Source organism: Hyperoodon ampullatus (genome assembly GCF_949752795.1).
Source record: "Hyperoodon ampullatus genome assembly, chromosome: 4".
In the NCBI taxonomy this organism is placed as follows: domain Eukaryota; kingdom Metazoa; phylum Chordata; class Mammalia; order Artiodactyla; family Ziphiidae; genus Hyperoodon; species Hyperoodon ampullatus.
This window is the reverse complement of record NC_136917.1, coordinates 97,873,998-97,890,482: the sequence shown is the minus strand read 5'-3', so window position 1 is coordinate 97,890,482 and position 16,485 is coordinate 97,873,998. Positions and strand designations below refer to the sequence as shown.

The 16,485-nt window shown below is 40.2% G+C and overlaps 1 protein-coding gene across 6 annotated transcripts in view; it reads left to right on the top strand.

Annotated features, from left to right (window-relative positions):
- Positions 1-2,779: 2,779 nt before the first annotated feature.
- Positions 2,780-16,485, top strand: part of CAST (calpastatin) — a gene marked incomplete at its 5' end in the record, with an annotated part of 124,101 nt that continues 110,395 nt past the window's right edge. For all 6 annotated transcript variants that reach the window (XM_079701934.1, XM_079701936.1, XM_079701935.1 and 3 more), the window contains one exon: positions 2,780-2,854. In XM_079701934.1, the coding sequence (XP_079558060.1) occupies positions 2,780-2,854 (75 nt within the window). The remainder of the gene's footprint in view (positions 2,855-16,485) is intronic.

The window sequence follows — 16,485 nt, the reverse complement described above, 5'->3', positions numbered from 1 at the left end:
ACATCGCAGGCATCCTGTTACTGAGTAAATAAAGAAATAAAATATAGGCATCCCCTCAGGTTTTATTGCACCTCACTTTATTGCGCTTTGCAAAGATTGCATTTTTTACAAATTGAAGGTTTGTGGCAACCTGACATCGATCAAGTCTATAGGTGCTATTTTTCCAACAGCATTTGCTCAGTTCACATCTCTATGTCACATTTTGGTAAATCCTGCAATATCTCAAACTTTTTCATTGTTATTATACTTGTTATGGTGATCTATAATCAGTGATCTTTGATGTTACCATGGTAATTGGTTTTGTTTTTGTATTTTTAAACTAAGGTATGTACATAACTTTTTTAGACTTGCTATTGCAGACTTAATAGATTACAGTACAGTGTAAACATAACTCTTGTATTCACTGGCAAACAAAGTATTCGTGTGACTCACTTTATTGTGATATTCGCTTCATTGCAGTGGTCTGGAACCAAACCTGCAATATCTCAGAGATATGCCTCTACTTAGAATATGTGCAAATAAAAATGTAGCAAAAGGTGTCATATATATTTAAAACGAGCTTCCCCAAGATGCTTAAATGCTGGTCATGGTATCAAAGTTCCAAATTCCTCACTGACTGCAAGAGAAAGTGAAAACCTCATCCTCTTCTTCAACTTCTTTGAAATTCTTCTTTACTTATAATCATTAATGTGCTGTTTAGCCTGTAATTGTTCTGCTTATATGAGTTCTGACTCTTGAGCAAAGCCTGAAGGCTGAAGTCATTCATTCTCTTACAGATTTTGGTATCAACTGTATCAGGAGCATAGTGTGGCCGCTTAATAAATAAGTTAATACATGGATTGATTACTCCGGACCTTGGACCAGAGGCTCCAGCCAGGTGGGTGGGCTCCACTTTATTTCCTGATCTGTCCCCACCCTTTCTTCTTCTGACCACATCCCACCAGCCAGCCAGCCCTTTCAAGCCTCCTTTCCCTTCCTATAATCCCCCAAACCCACAGAACCCCAAATTCCCAAAGCACATTTGCACTTATTCACACACTGTTTGTCTTTCAGTGCCACCCAAATGATCATGTGTTACAAATGCCATATGACTTCAGCTAAACTCTAAGTTCCTGGAGGGCAGGAAATATGTATTTTAACCTTTATATCGCTCTCTCTATAGTTCCTTTCACTGTGCTTTACATGGACGCCTTTCAAAATATAAAACCAACTGGTTTAAGTTCAATTTTAAATACTCTGTTAGAAAATACCTCAAACTTTAATGCGAACTGTTCTTCCAGAGTCAGAATGATGTACTCGGGGATCCTGAATCTAGGCCCTCTAGGATCCTCAGTTAGATGCTTCCACTTCCTGGGCCTGGAGGTGGGTCTATAATCTCACCCCTTTAGTTCTGTGCTTGCTTAAATTACTGTAGGTGTTTGGTCACAATTATAAAAGCATTTTTCATGCTTATGACATATTTTCCTTAATTATAAATGTAGTTGAGGCCACCAATCAATTTTTCTTGAATGGACAATCATAGGCCCCATATCCAAGTTGATTCATTTCTACGTATAAATTCCTGTCCTACCGCCTGTTTGTTGGAAATATCGAGATACATAGATCGTAAGTGGAACCCTTTAAGAGGAATTGCGTTTAAATCATTCCTCTCTGCTGCCCCCATTAAGAATGAGGCCAGCCAGTCCCTTGAATAAACGGAAATCAGAATCCCTAAAAATGAGAAGGGGGAAGGAAACAAGGATTCGATTCTGCCAAATGCCATGCACCATTGACCAATCTTTCCTTACAACCTGCCCCCTCTCTCTCCAACGGTCTAAAACACAACGTGGAAGACAGCAGTGACCCTGAGTCCCAAACTGTCAATGCCATTGCAGGGTAACAAGTTTTCTTCTGTCAGATCTGGTCACAGACCGGAAGCAACTACAGGCAGACAATCGCTGCAGAGGAGCGTTTTCTAGTCAGGCTTGTTCTATTTCACTTCAGGCTTGTTACATTTCACAGCCCCAAACCAGGAAGTGCTGTTTAAAATGAGCCAAAGACAGAAGCAATCCAGCCTCCAAAACAAAATTCGGCAGCCTCCAGAAAGCCTATAGGGGTTTAAACTTGGGACTGTTCTTCGGTTTCGATTGAAACCTAAGGCTTCCTCCACATAAAAACATCATTAAACTTTCAACACAGACACAGACACACACACACACACACACACACACACACACACACAATTTGGTTTTGTTAATCCTCTTCCTAATCCAGACGGTCCAGGTTTGGGCCCGATTTCAGCTGGTAAATTATTCTCCTAGCTAAACCAGGGCAGATTGCAGAAAAGGTGTCTAATTCTTGAAATTCTTAGGGTGGGGTATTGAGGCGTAGACGGGCCACGCCCGGGTCCCGCTCTGCGGTTGCAACTGCAAGCCAAGTCTGGGCAAGTCGAAGGAGGAACCCCGCTACCTCCAACCCCTCCTCTCTGTGAGCCACGGGGAACCCAGCAGTGGTAGGGTGGAGGTGGGGGCATCACTGGGAGAAGATTCGGGGCCGAGGGTGTTAAGTTGCAGGCCGGGAGCCCCGGACCGCTACAGCCCGGGCGCAGCCAGTGGCGGGCAGGAAGGGGAGGGCCCAGCGGGGTGAGGCAGAGCCCCCGCGCGGGTTCGGGGCTGGGTCGGAAAAGCTGCCTCACGGGGCGCGCCGCCAGCCCCTCCACTCCCTCCCTCCCTCGCTCCCAACGCTCCCCACGCTCCCCGCCCGGGCCTCCCTTCCAGTCTGCGCTCCCCACGGCCTCGCCATGTCCCAACCGGGCCAGAAGCCCGCTGCCTCCCCGCGGCCCCGGCGCGCTGCGGCGGCCCGCCACGCTCAGGAGGTGAGTGGCACTTGTGCCGGAGCCGCAGGGCTGAGCGCAGGGAGGACCCCGGCCCCGGAGCCGTGGGCCGCCTCCTTGCGGGTAGCCTGCCTGGCCTGCTGCCCCCTGCGCCCCCTCCCGAGCCTGAGAAGGATTTAGGACTCAGAACCTGCCTCTGGGCAGGTGACGGGAGGTGGCTGGGTACTGCCGGGCCTGGGCCAAGTGTATTGGGCATGGAGCAAGCCAGATTGGAGTTGGCCTGCGTTGGGAAAAGCTGATTGATGAGACTGGGGTGAAAAGCGGTTGAGGATAAAAGGGGAATAAATTTCATTCGGGACCCCGAACTGGGTGGGGTAGTTTAACTAAAAGTCGGGTCTTCCGCGTAAAGTCCGGGCTGCAGGGCGTGGCTGCCTGGAAGAATAACACTTCTGCCCTAACAAGCCTTGCTCCAAATTGGGCGGGGCGGGGTCAACCCGGCAGGGCAGGGCCGATGTAGGCCCCGCCCAGGTGCCTCCCCCGCTGACAGCCTTGGGGCTTGAAAAGCTCAGCGCCAGCTAGGTCCGGGGCTGGTGGAGTGCGAGCCCGGCACCTGCTGCACTGCACCCCGTGTCCTCGCCGGGTTCTCCGCTGCGCGACTCAGAGCAAGTCGGTTGTCGCCATGGCATTCGCAAGCTGGTGGTACATGACGGTAAACTGGAGCGATCGTGCCTGGGCAGGGCCGGAAACTGAATGGGCTTTGCCTTTCTGGGCGTGCAGGCGAGGTTATTGTGCAGGGTTTGGCGGGGAAGGGTTGGGGACCAGGTGCGACGTCCTCTCATACCTTCAGTTTAGGCTCCGGGAGAGGCTGAGACCCACCCTGCGGTGGTATGTGCGAGCGAGCCCCGACGTGCAAGTCGGTGTGAGCAGACGCACCAGACTCAGCTCACGCTCACGGGTTGAATGGAACAGGAATTGTTGCTGGAGGAATTCCGCCCTTGGACGCGGATTCCTGGATGAACTCAGACTCAGATCGAAAGAGCTCAGATCTAGTATTTGTTTTTAAGTCATAAGTAAATCTCAAAACTTTTAGAGGCATGTTGTTGGACGTGCATTCCCCAGCGCAAAGAAGAGGCAGCTGGGATTGGGGCAAGGAGAAAATCCAAAACTCCAAGGAGCAGAAGCAACCGAGATCAAGACCCTTGTTGAGAATGAAAAAGAGGGAGAGAGAGACAGCGAGAGAGGGAGAGAGCCCACTGCTCTGTACTTTATTACTTGGATGAGGGACAGAGATGTTCCGTTTGTTTAGTGCATTGAATGCTTGTCCAACCATCTAGGTGTGATATCCAGTCAAGCTGGTACTTGTAATGTTTTGAACCAGGAAGCATGATTTAACATTACGATGCTTTCCAGAAAGAAATACACAAATTTTGTGACAGAAAGAATAAAAATATTTATATCCCATTGATTTATGGTGAGAACTTAAAAAAATAGTTAAAGTACACCTCTCTCGGCCTGTGGTATTGGGAAAAGCAAGGGTGTTGTAATAAGACAGTATTTAGAGAGAAACATGGTGTTCTAATCAGACAGTATTTAGAGGGAAACATTGTGTTGGAATCAGTAAAATGTCCCTTTTCAGCCAGTGGCTATTCACTGAGCACCTACTAAGTGGCAGACCCGGTACTAGCCTCGAAGTGGAAAACAAGACAGAGTTCTTGTTCTCAAAGGGCAATGAGTCAACCTTTTTGAACCTGTTTCCACATCTATAAAATATGAGCGATAATAGATACCACATAAGGGTTGGTGAAGACTATTTACATTCATGAATCAAAGTACCATACCCATATACCTTTTTTTTTTTATACAGCAGGTTCTTATTAGTCATCAGTTTTATACACATCAGTGTATACATGTCAATCCCAATCGCCCAATTCATCACACCACCATTGCCACCCCCCCCCACGGCTTTCCCCCCTTGGCGTCCATACATTTGTTCTCTACATCTGTGTCTCAACTTCTGCCCTGCAAACTGGTTCACCTGTACCATTTTTCTAGGTTCCACATACATGCGTTAATATACGATATTTGTTTTTCTCTATCTGACTTACTTCACTCTGTATGACAGTCTCTAGATCCATCCACATCTCAACAAATGACCCAGTTTCGTTCCTTTTTATGGATGAGTAATATTCCATTGTATATATGTACCACATCTTCTTTATCCATTCGTCTGTCGATGGGCATTTAGGTTGCTTCCATGACCTGGCTATTGTAAATAGTGCTGCAGTGAATATTGGGGTGCATGTGTCTTTTTGAATTATGGTTTTCTCTGGGTATATTTCCAGTAGTGGGATTGCTGGATCATATGGTAATTCTATTTTTAGTTTTTTAAGGAAACTCCATACTGTTCTCCATAGTGGCTGTATCAATTTACATTCCCACCAACAGTGCCCCGTATACCTTTAATGATTGGAAATTCCAGTTTCCCTTGAGATGTTTATTCATGAATGCTTCCTACTACATTTTCTGGGTTTTTAAAATGTAGCATCTTATTGACGTGCTAAAAGCAAAAGTTTGCTTTGAGTCATTATTGTTCTAAGGTTCTTATCAAAATGCATCACATGAATTATCTGCAAATATGGATGGTAGTTAATATGGATGGTTTAGAGTTAACATCAGTCTTCTTCCAAATTCATGATTCTCTAAAGGAAATTATGCTGGAATATCTGGATGAAAATAGTTTAAATCTGTGTTTTTAACCCTGTTATGTTTAGGCATAGTCTGACATGTTTTGCTAAAACCTCTCTTATAATCCAATGTTGGAACTATTCTAATTTTTTTTTTCTGCTAGTAGGAACCTCCTAGAATCAGCAACCTGCCTGTGATCAAGCTTTGACTTTTCCCAAACCAGTGCTGTACAATAGAAATATAGTGTGAGCCACATATGTAACTTTAAATTTTCTAGTAGTCACATTAGCTGACAGGTGAAATTAATGCTAATAGCATATTTTATTTAACCCGCTATATCCCAAATGTTATTATTTTACATGCAATCAATGTGCAAATCGTTGGGATACTGTACACTTTCTTTTTCATGTTGATTCGTCAAAATCCAGTGTGTATTTTATACTTAGAGTGCATCTCAGTTCACACTTGACACATTTCAAGTGCTCAATAGGCATTGAGTGGCTAATGGCTACAGTATTAGGACAGTATAGCTCTAGACATGGGTTTCTAACCATTTTCGTTTGATGGCTGTGAGGGGATGACCACAGCCCACTTTGAGAATTAAATGAAAGTTTGTGGACCATTTTCCCACAACAAAATATACACATACACACACAAAAGCCCATCCATAATCCCCTAGAGATATATGGAGCCAATTTATAACATATATATATATACATAATTTATAGTATTATATACTATTATATATAATATTTATACAATTTATTAATACAAAAGTTTTATACAAAAACACACAATATATAATATATGTATGTATGTATTATGTATATTACATATGTCATGCTTTTGGTAAATCCTGTTATTAAAATATTTTTACTGGGATCCTTTACTGAAAAAGATTATGAATGCAATGACCTAACTTTAAAAATTTAGGCAGAATAAGATAAAATAATTGAAAGATGTATCTATGATGTGTTTTGTTTAAGGGACTGCCACCTATAAAGCCAGTCAATGAAACATTACAATGTATATTTCCCCATTGAATACCATCAATATTATTGATCTTATCTTTTGAAGAACTATGTGGTTTCAGTAAAAACAAAAAAAACTTACAAAGCTAGATTTGAAGAACATCTGATGAGCTTGGTAATGATGAAGCATGAAAGAGGGTAAATTTGGTTGGCTGACACCAGTAATCACATTCCTGAGTCAAAAGTTGACTCTAGTAGTCCGTGTTAATTAAAGGTGTTTCTTAGCCTAATTAGACATGTCGGTCCAGTGGCAGCGTGATCAAGGAGCTCAAGTCATTTGGGAGGCCCCATCATTGTGGCCAGCCTGGGAAGAGTGTCACAAGCCTTCCCTGGCAGGACAGACCACTTGACTACAGTGACTTTTAGGAGTAAGGAATGCAGATTATATATTCTGCAAAAAAGGCACAGGCTTTAGGGTGCTGGGAGAATGGAGGTCACACAACTGTCCTCTTTTGTTTCAGTTTCTGAATTGGTTTGCTTCCCATTGCAAATAAGACTTAAATTAAGAGTATACCTGATGACATTATTCTTTAATCAATTTTGATACTTCCCAGAAAGTTAATTATATTCTACAAGTACTTTTTACAGAATGATGTAGCTTGCTGGTGGTGGAAACAGTGGGTGGCTAGTTGATATTCCAAGGTGAACTGGTGGGAAATTAGTTCTGATTAGGCTGTCTCACTGGCATACTAGATTTCTCTAAGCAACCCATCTTTATTCTATTTTTTCCTTGATGTTTTAAAAAATTTTTATTGTGGTAAAATACACATAACTTAAAATTTACCATCTTAACCATTTGTGAGTGTAAAGTTCTGTGGAATTAAATACATTCATAATTCTTGTACAACCATCACTACCATCTGGCTCCAGAACTATTTTTATCTTGCAAAACTGAAACTATACCCATTAAACAATAAATTTTCATTCAATTTACATATTTACATTTGAATACATAGGACTGTATTCAAGTATCTGTGTTCCTTATCATTTTTTTTATTGTATTGTAAGAACATTTAACATGAGATCTACCCTCTTAACCAATTTTTAAGTTTATGGTACATTGTTGTTGACTATAGGTACAATATTGTACAGCAGATGCCCTCAAGATTCATCCATGTTAAAGCATATGTCAAAATTTTCATCCTTTTAAAATGGCTGAAATATATATATTTGCTTATCCATTCATCTTTCAAGGCACACTCAGGTTTCTTCCTGGTATAGCTATTTTTTGAGGAGCCACCTTACTGTTTTCCACAGTAGTTGTACCATTTTACCTTCCTATCCTCAGTACACAAGGGTTCCAATTTCTTCATACGCTTGCCAACACTTGTCCCACTGCCTTCTGACCTCTAACATCTCTGATGAGAAATCTGTTTACAGTCTTATTGAGTATCCCTTATATGTGATAAATCATTTTTTATTGCTGCTTTCAAGATTCTCTCTTTGTCTTTCCAACAGTTTGATTGTAATTTGTCTCCATGTGAATTTTGAGTTCATCCTACTTGGAGTTTGTTGAGCTTCTTGGTTATGTTTTTCATCAAATTTGGAAAGTTTTAGGTCATTATTTCTTTAAGAAAATCTTTTTCTCTTTCTTCATTTTTTTGGAACTCTCTCAATGTGTAGGTTAGTCTACTTGATGGTATCCCTCAGGTCCTGTAGGCTCTATATACTTTTCTTTAATCATTTTTCTTTCTGTTCCTCAGACTCAATAATTTCAGTTGTCCTATCTTTAAGTTCACCGATTCTTTCTTCAGCCTGCTCAAATCTGCCTTTGAATCCCTCTAGTGAATTTTTCATTTCAGTTATTGTACTTCTCTGCTCTAGAATTTTTTTTTTTGGTTTCTTTTTAGGTTATTTATCTTTTTATTGATATTTCTATTTTGTTTTTACATTGTTTTCTTGACTTTCTACACACTTCCTTTAGTTCTTTGAGCATCTTTAAGACAGTTGTTTTAAAGTTTTTGTCTAGTATATCTGCCATCTGCTCTTTCTCAAGGACAGTTTCTGTTTTCTGTTTTTTTGTTTGTTTGTTTTTCCCATTGAATGGGCAATAATTCTCTGTTTCTTTGCATGCCTTGTGATTTTTTAGGTTTAACCCTGGACATTTGAATCTAATAATATGAAAGCTTTGGGAATCAAATTCTCCTCCTTCCCTGGGGTTTGCTGTTTTGTTTTGCTTTGTTTTGTTTTTGATTGTCATAGGCTGTTTTTTGTGCTGAGGTTCAGCCAAAAGTGTACACTTAAGAGCTTCTCAGGTCTTTTCTGATCCTGCACTTTCCCTGGGCATGAGCAATCAGTGATCAGAATAGAGATCCCCAGTATTTGGAGGACAGAGTCATTTTTGCCTTTCTGGTTCCAAGCTGCATGCTCTAATGCACAACTGCTTGCTGTGAGTTGGGAACGGGAAATGGGCAGCTGCTGCTGAGCTGAGCTGAAATTGATGGAAATTAACCAAAACTTACCATTTAAACCTTCCCCTGGACATTGCAAGTCTTTGATAGACTCCAGAATTTCAAAATAGTTATATCAGACACATTCTGTCAGGGAGATTTTCGTCTAGATGGGAAGATGGATTCCTGGTGCCTCCTACTGCACCATCATCCCAGAATCCTCTCTTTAAATTGTTTTAAGGATTGAAATCCTATTAATGTGATTCTAAAGCTCTGTTCTTCAAGTTATCTCATAAAAACTTACCCAGAAAGCTTTATAGCTACCATAAAGGGAAAAAAATCAAGTGTCTTTCAGTTAAGAAAAATGTAAAATAACTCCATCCAATGAGTACCTTTTATGTAAGTGCCTCCTCAGATGGGAGAGTCATTTAACCCAAGAAGAAAAAGGGTCTATGGTTAGAGTTTTCGTAAAATTTATGGAATTCATTCTGACTGTGGAGAACTTACAGAACACAAAAATGATTTGGTAAAGGCCAACGATGTTCACAGTTGCTTATTGTCCACCTACTATGTGTCAGGTTTTGTACTGTGTGCCGTGGACACAAAAATAGTGCTAATAGTACGTTTCTGGTTTTTTCTTGCATTTTTCATAGATAAAAATCACAAGCACATCCTAATGACTACTATAAAAGCAGCAAAGTAACTATTGAAGTTCTCATGGCATCATCTTTGACTTAGAGGAAGTTCAGAAAGCCTTACTGCATGTGGACCCCCTAAGCTAAACATGGCAGAAAGGCAGTCAATGCTACTTCTGAAAACTGGACAAAAATAGGGTGTGCCCTTACCCTGCCACCTGGGCATGTCCACCAGAATGTTGAAATATTAGAGAAAAGTGTGTGGAGTTCAGGTGAAATATGTGGATTTCAGAATTATAGTTATGCAGTTAATCCTTAATATGTGTCTTCTTTTATGAGAAGACCAAAGAAGGTTATCCTATATTTCTATGGTTTGACAACAAATGTTTTGAGAGAAAAAGAAAGATATCATGTATCATACCCTTCATTTACTTACTTTTTAAAAATAATTATTCTCCCCACAACACCTAGCCCACAGTGGCTACTCACTGATTATTTTTTTAGTAAAGGAACTCTTCCTCTGACACTAGCCTTCTCCATTAGTTTGGGGGTTTCAGTATTAAAAACAAGTAAAATGGCTAGGATATTCCCTTTGTGTGACTCCAGGAACGTACATACTCTTGAGATAAGATTCAAAAATTTTTATAACTTTTTATCACAGAAGAGAGAATAATATAGTGTACTCCTCATGTACCCATCACCTTCTATAATTATTAACATTTTAACATTGTGCCTATCTTGCTTTATCTATCCAACTCCCAGACCCACCAACACACACACACATGCACCACACCCTTACAAAGGTTTTTTTTTTTAAATTATTTATTTATTTATTTTTGGCTGTGTTGGTTCTTCGTTTCTGTGCGAGGGCTTTCTCTAGTTGTGGCAAGCAGGGGCCACTCTTCATCGCGGTGCACGGGCCTCTCACTGTCACGGCCTCTCTTGTTGCGGAGGACAGGCTCCAGACGCGCAGGCTCAGTAGTTGTGGCTCACGGGCCCAGCTGCTCCGTGGCACGTGGGATCCTCCTAGACCAGAGCCCGAACCCGTGTTCCCTGCATTGGCAGGCAGATTCTCAACCACTGTGCCACCAGGGAAGCCCCCCTGACAAAGTATTTTATACTTTGGAATTGCACATTAAACGTTATTCCTGTGACCAGCTTGGTATATGTTGTTTGAAAAATGAATTATCTATTCCCTGTGTACTTTGTTTCCTTATTTGTAATATGGAAATATGAGACTAATATAATACAGTGTCATGAAATAGGCAAAGTACTAAAGATAAAGTTATCAGATGAATCTGGTTCCTCTGTACTTATGAAAAGTAAAAAACTAACTTCTCTGCTGTATTATTTACAGCCTTAGAAAATGAAACCTTAAACCTTTGCTTACTTCTCATATTCATTTTATTGCCTCGTAATTAACCACAATCAGATTGATGCCAGAGAAAAAGAAGGGAGTGGAATAACTTTTATTGTATTCTTAAAATGAACGAGGCAATGGTCCAGGCTCCTCATTAATATCAGCTTGTTTCATAAGTAAGCCAGCCCCTGGGGTAGACACCATTACCTCCATTTTACAAGGAGAAAACGGAAAGTTTAAATTATTTGCTGAAGGTCACATAGCCTTTCAGACCTACACTCCTGTCTTATTAGAGTTTGTCAGGGAATGGAATGCAGGGAGTTGGTTTCCCAGGTAACAGAGAGGCTGGGAAGCCAACTGGGGTGGATGAGGCAAAGCAGAGATTAGAAATCTCGGGAAGCTGCTACCATTCCTAGACTGGAAAGAAAGAGGGAGACGCAGGATCACCCTGCAGAAGCTGAAACCACTGCTGGCCCATCCTGCAGGAGACCCTTCTGGAGGGAGCAAGTACACATCCCTGCTACACCAACTGACCAGGGTCAGGGCAAGGAATCCACCTGAGGGCAAACAGGTCCACATCTACACCAGGGAGACTGTCTTAAAGCAAAATCAGCTTTACATCTTGGGCCTTCTGTTTGTTTGCTGAACAGTCTTGTTTCAGACAGCAGAATACATACAAAAATAGATTTTAAGGGATTTTGCAGGAAATATCAATTTTCACATTGTCTCTTAATTTTTTAAGCTATTTTTTTCAACTTTTAAAATCTTTTTTCTTGTTTACTAACCTGAAAAGAACGAATGTACTTCTCAGGGAACTTTTAGAGGTTTGCGGAAATGCAGTCATTCAATTATGAATTATTTGTCACATCCCCACCACAGGACTAGAAAAAAAAATAATATAGTTTACCATCTGGGAACTTCCCTGGTGGCGCAGTGGTTAAGACTCCACGTTCCCAATGCAGGGGGCCCAGGTTTGATCCCTGGTCAGGGAACTAGATCCCACATGCATGCTGCAACTAAGAGTTCGCATGCCACAACTAAGGAACCCGCCTACCGCAACTAAGGAGCCAGCAAGCTGCAACTAAGGAGCCCACCTGCCACAACTAAGACCCAGCTCAACCAAATAAATAAATAAATATTTTAAAAAATTTACCATCTGGTTGAAAAGGCAAAATATACATTTATGAAGTAATCAGTAAGCAGAAGCGTATACAATAAGTGCTAACTTGTTTGCTTTACTAAGAAACTGGAGACTAATATACAGTATGAAGGTATGGTGTGCCATTAATAGGACTAGTCAGGAAATGTTGAGTTAAACACAGGACAGTGGGTTCCTTCATTGAGCAATCGGTTTACCCAGGAGGCCCCGAGCTGCCCTGGCCTGCCTGACCTGGGGAAGCTCCCATGGGTGCCGACTCAGTGGGGTGACTGGAGGAGCAGAAACCTCCACTTCCTGTTGTGGTGCCCACAGATCTCCTCTCCAAACAGTGGTTTCCAATCCTAGCTGCATATTAGAATCAGCTGGGGAAGTTTAGGAAACTATATCTGTGCCCAGGCTCCCCCTGGACAAACTAAATCTAAATCCCTGGACTCTGGTTTGAGTGTTTCCAAAAGTGCTCTGGGCGCTTGTGACCAGCACTGAAAGATTAGACCCGTAGCTAAATGAAGGCTTTCTGATCCTTAGGAAGCAGCCCACGCCCCCTTCCCTGACAAGCCTTTGTCTCTATGTGCAGCAGTGGAGCAGTGAGGGAGCTGAGCTGTGTGTACTAGAGTCCAGAGGGCACCAAGATTTCATTACTTCATGATTTTGCCACAGCTATCACTGGACATGCAAATATTGCCCTCTATTGGCATTCTGCAAGTTGCAGAAGGAAAATCTTCAAGCTATTTTCAAATAACCTTTCCTGTTTTCTTAAACAGCTTTATTCAGACATAATTCATAACTTATCCATTAAAACATACAATTCAGTATTTTTTAGTATATTCACAGGGTGGTCCAAACATCACCTTAATTTAATTTTACAATGTTTTTTTTTACCCCCTAAAAGAAACTCAGTACCTTTTTTAAAAAAAATTAAGCAGAGGCATTTCAGAAGCACACTAGCTTTTGGTGCTCTTTCACAGCTGAGCTTGGACTTGCAGAAGCTCATTTTTTGTCTGTCTTCTTTCTTTTTTAATATGTGTAGAAGTTTGATTTTTATCTTATCCTGTGATGTATACCCTTGTCTGTGCATGTATCAGGGTGTATCTAGGTAACGATGGGGAGGGTGCTATGGCAGAAAATTTTATGCATATTAATGCTATCTTCTAGAACGAGGACAAAGGACAGCTGAACTTACCAAATATGTAGTGATGCCAGGAGGTGGAAACAGTTTGGAAAATTATTCCTTTTTGAGGCAAGATAGAAAAACTTTATCTGATATTTTCCCTGCCTCTGAACTCCTGTCACTCCATTCCTTCATCTGTCTTCATCTTAGCTCCAGTGTTTCCTGTCTTCTGGGGCCTTATCCTCCCAATGAAATGTTTCCTGCCTTAGGGCTGGCATCTTGCACTTCCTGTCTTTGCCTCCTCTCCAGCTTCTCATACAGGATGAAACTAGTGTTGTGTGTCTGATTAATTTTATAAAAACAAACCAGTTTTAGAATAGGAAGGTTTTGTTGATTTGGGGCATTGTTTTCTCTTTTATAGCATTGGATTGAGACTTTCTTGATGGGCATCAAAAGTTTTTAGCTAGCTTTTAACTAGCCTGGTCTCTGGCCCACAGACTGTAATCCTGATACGTAATGTGACTGAGGAGGATCTCACCTTTCAGATCCTTATTTCTTTACTCATCAAACAAGCTGCCAGTGTGTCCCTAGAGTTGCTGTGGCAGTAAAGGAGACCACATAGGGGAAATGCCCAGCACTGGGCTTAGCACAAAGGAGATGCTTAGAACAGGTTAGTTTCTTTCCCCTCTTACAGAAAAGTCCTTCCCAAATTTTTCAGGTTTGTGGTTCAGTTGGGACCTATCACCCCTTGCCTTCTCCATGTTTCTCTCACCTCTTCCCAACCCACCAACTATGTGTAGTAGTAGTAGACAAAGTTTTCTGTCTTCACTCTTTTGAAAGACTTGCTGCAGGTTCCTAAGCTGGATCAAATTTGACATATATCATTCCCAAACATTTCATTTCACCAGCAGAATGGAAAGGATGTGGAAAGTACTCAGTTATTCCATGAATTTAAAAATAAGTCACTGTGAATTTCAGTGAAAAGCTATAACTGATTTTATATCGTTAATAGACTGCTGAATATTGAATAAGCCCCAAGAAATGGTCAGGGCAATGATTCATTTATAAAGTTGCTATTTACTGGATATTGAATGGTATTAGGTGATTCTTATTAATTCTATTAGAGTTTTGTTGGAGTGATGATGTATTGTAGTTATGTAGGAAAAAATCCTCAAATTAAGGAGATGCTTGATGAAATGTTTAGGGGTAAAGTTTCAGGATATCTGCAATTTACTTTCAAACGCAGGTACATATACAAATATAGATAGATCTTTGTCCATAATATAAGCAGGTGTGGCAATATACGGCAACAATAGTTAATAGTTGTTGAATCTAAATGATGGGACTATTGACATTCATTGTATTATTCTTTCAACTTTTCTGTATCTTAGAAATTTTTTATAAAGAAGCCAGGTTAAAAAAACTGGAAAAATATGATCCATACAGTTCCTAAAAAATGTTGCCCTTTCATTATGTGATTTTTGTGTCATTATATCATTATGCTTACTCTATTGAGAGCAAATATGTCTTTTGAAATTACAAAATACCAATTCTTATAATATATGATTTTTATGTTGTCATTATATCTCAACATTTTAAAAAGCATTTGCTCTCTCTCTCTATATATATATATATATATCACTCTCAAACTATTATTTGGAAACTGCATAATTGTGAGGGATTTTGAGCATTTCAGTAGAAGCAAATAACTGATGATGTTGGTTAACCTGGAGGACTGCAATTTTGAAACACCACCGGGAAACAACTTTATAAATGTTTTTAAGTAAAACATCTATCTACCTGTATTTTAGAGAGAAAAGGCTGTCTGCATGTTTACTTTAGGGTAATAAATCATAATATATGTTTGCCAACGAGCAGGAAGTGGAGTGGGACCTTGCAGAGAGCATGGAGCCTTGCTCTAGATGAGAGCCAGTTGCCTCTTTAAGTTTTCTCATTTGTGAAATGGAATAATCATATTTTCTACAAGTAAATGAGGCACCCAAAACAGTATGCTCAGTGGATATTGTTGTTATTAGGTATTACCTATATCTAATCTGAAAAAGGTATAGAATTGGTGATAAGAAATGAATGTGACATCACAGTTCTAAATTTACCAGTTCTGGAAGGAGGCAGATTGGGTAAATCTGCACCATTGTAGACCCATCCCTCTCAAATTCTCTCTCCAGATGTTGAATAGTTCTTCCCCTTTGTCTAGCCTTGAAGAATCATTTGCTTACCAATTATTCTAAAACTTATCAATTACCACCTAGCTCTGATATATATATGTGGGCTTTTAAATGCCTCCTGTTTTTTCAAGATCCATTAATTACTCGATACCGGTTGCTCTCAACTGTGGACAAACTCTTGACTAGGACATCTGGGTTAAACAAGCCCTGCAGAGAGCTTCATTCACCAAGCTGCTGTAGTCTGCCTGCTTGTCTGTGGGGTCTACCCACTAATCCATGAGAGGCTTTTGTTTGGGGAAGAATTTTCCATTCATGAAAGTGATTTCTTTCTAGTTTTTTATGCAAAGAACTACTGAAAGATTTCACCCACATGTCTAATATTGCTTGGCCTTTTTCTTTTTTTTTTACAAAAATATCTGTTGATATGATCAAAGGGAATATTATCTTATTTCATTTATCATAGTATAGTGACAAACAATAGATTTGAAGTCAGAAAACCTGCTCTGCAAACTTTTCTCATTTACTAGGTGTATGTCCTTACTAAAAGCACATCACATGACTTTTATTCTTAGTTTTCTTAATCCATGAAATCACATGAGCCTCTTTTTTTGTATCAGATAAGTATATATGAAAGAGCCTTGTAAATAATAAAGAATGATAAAAATTATTACTATTATTGCCATTCTTTTTAATTCGAATACCTTGAGTGTCCTACATATTCAGGTTGTGATTCAGCTCTAGAGAACATAATGGGATTTTATGTTTTGATTTAACTAAAGGTGATTGGGGTCGAACCCAGTGGTGAGCTTTTTATTTTCTTATATTTAGATTTCTTTTCCCACTTTCTTGCACATCCCACATGTGCAAGAAATGAAATAATTCTTTGTCCCCCCTTTTCAGGAACATACAATTTTTTTTTTATTTCTCAAAAAAATTCAGTAATCTTCATGGCTTCTTTTATCTTATCAAAACAAATGAACATGTAAGCTACTTGAAGCTTTCATGTACCACGTAAAAATATTTCCTTTCATCACCAGTGTTCTAGTGAGAAAAATAATTCTGTTTCAGAACATAATGAAATTCTAAAGCCATAGGTAATGAAAGTTTCAGGTATGGTCT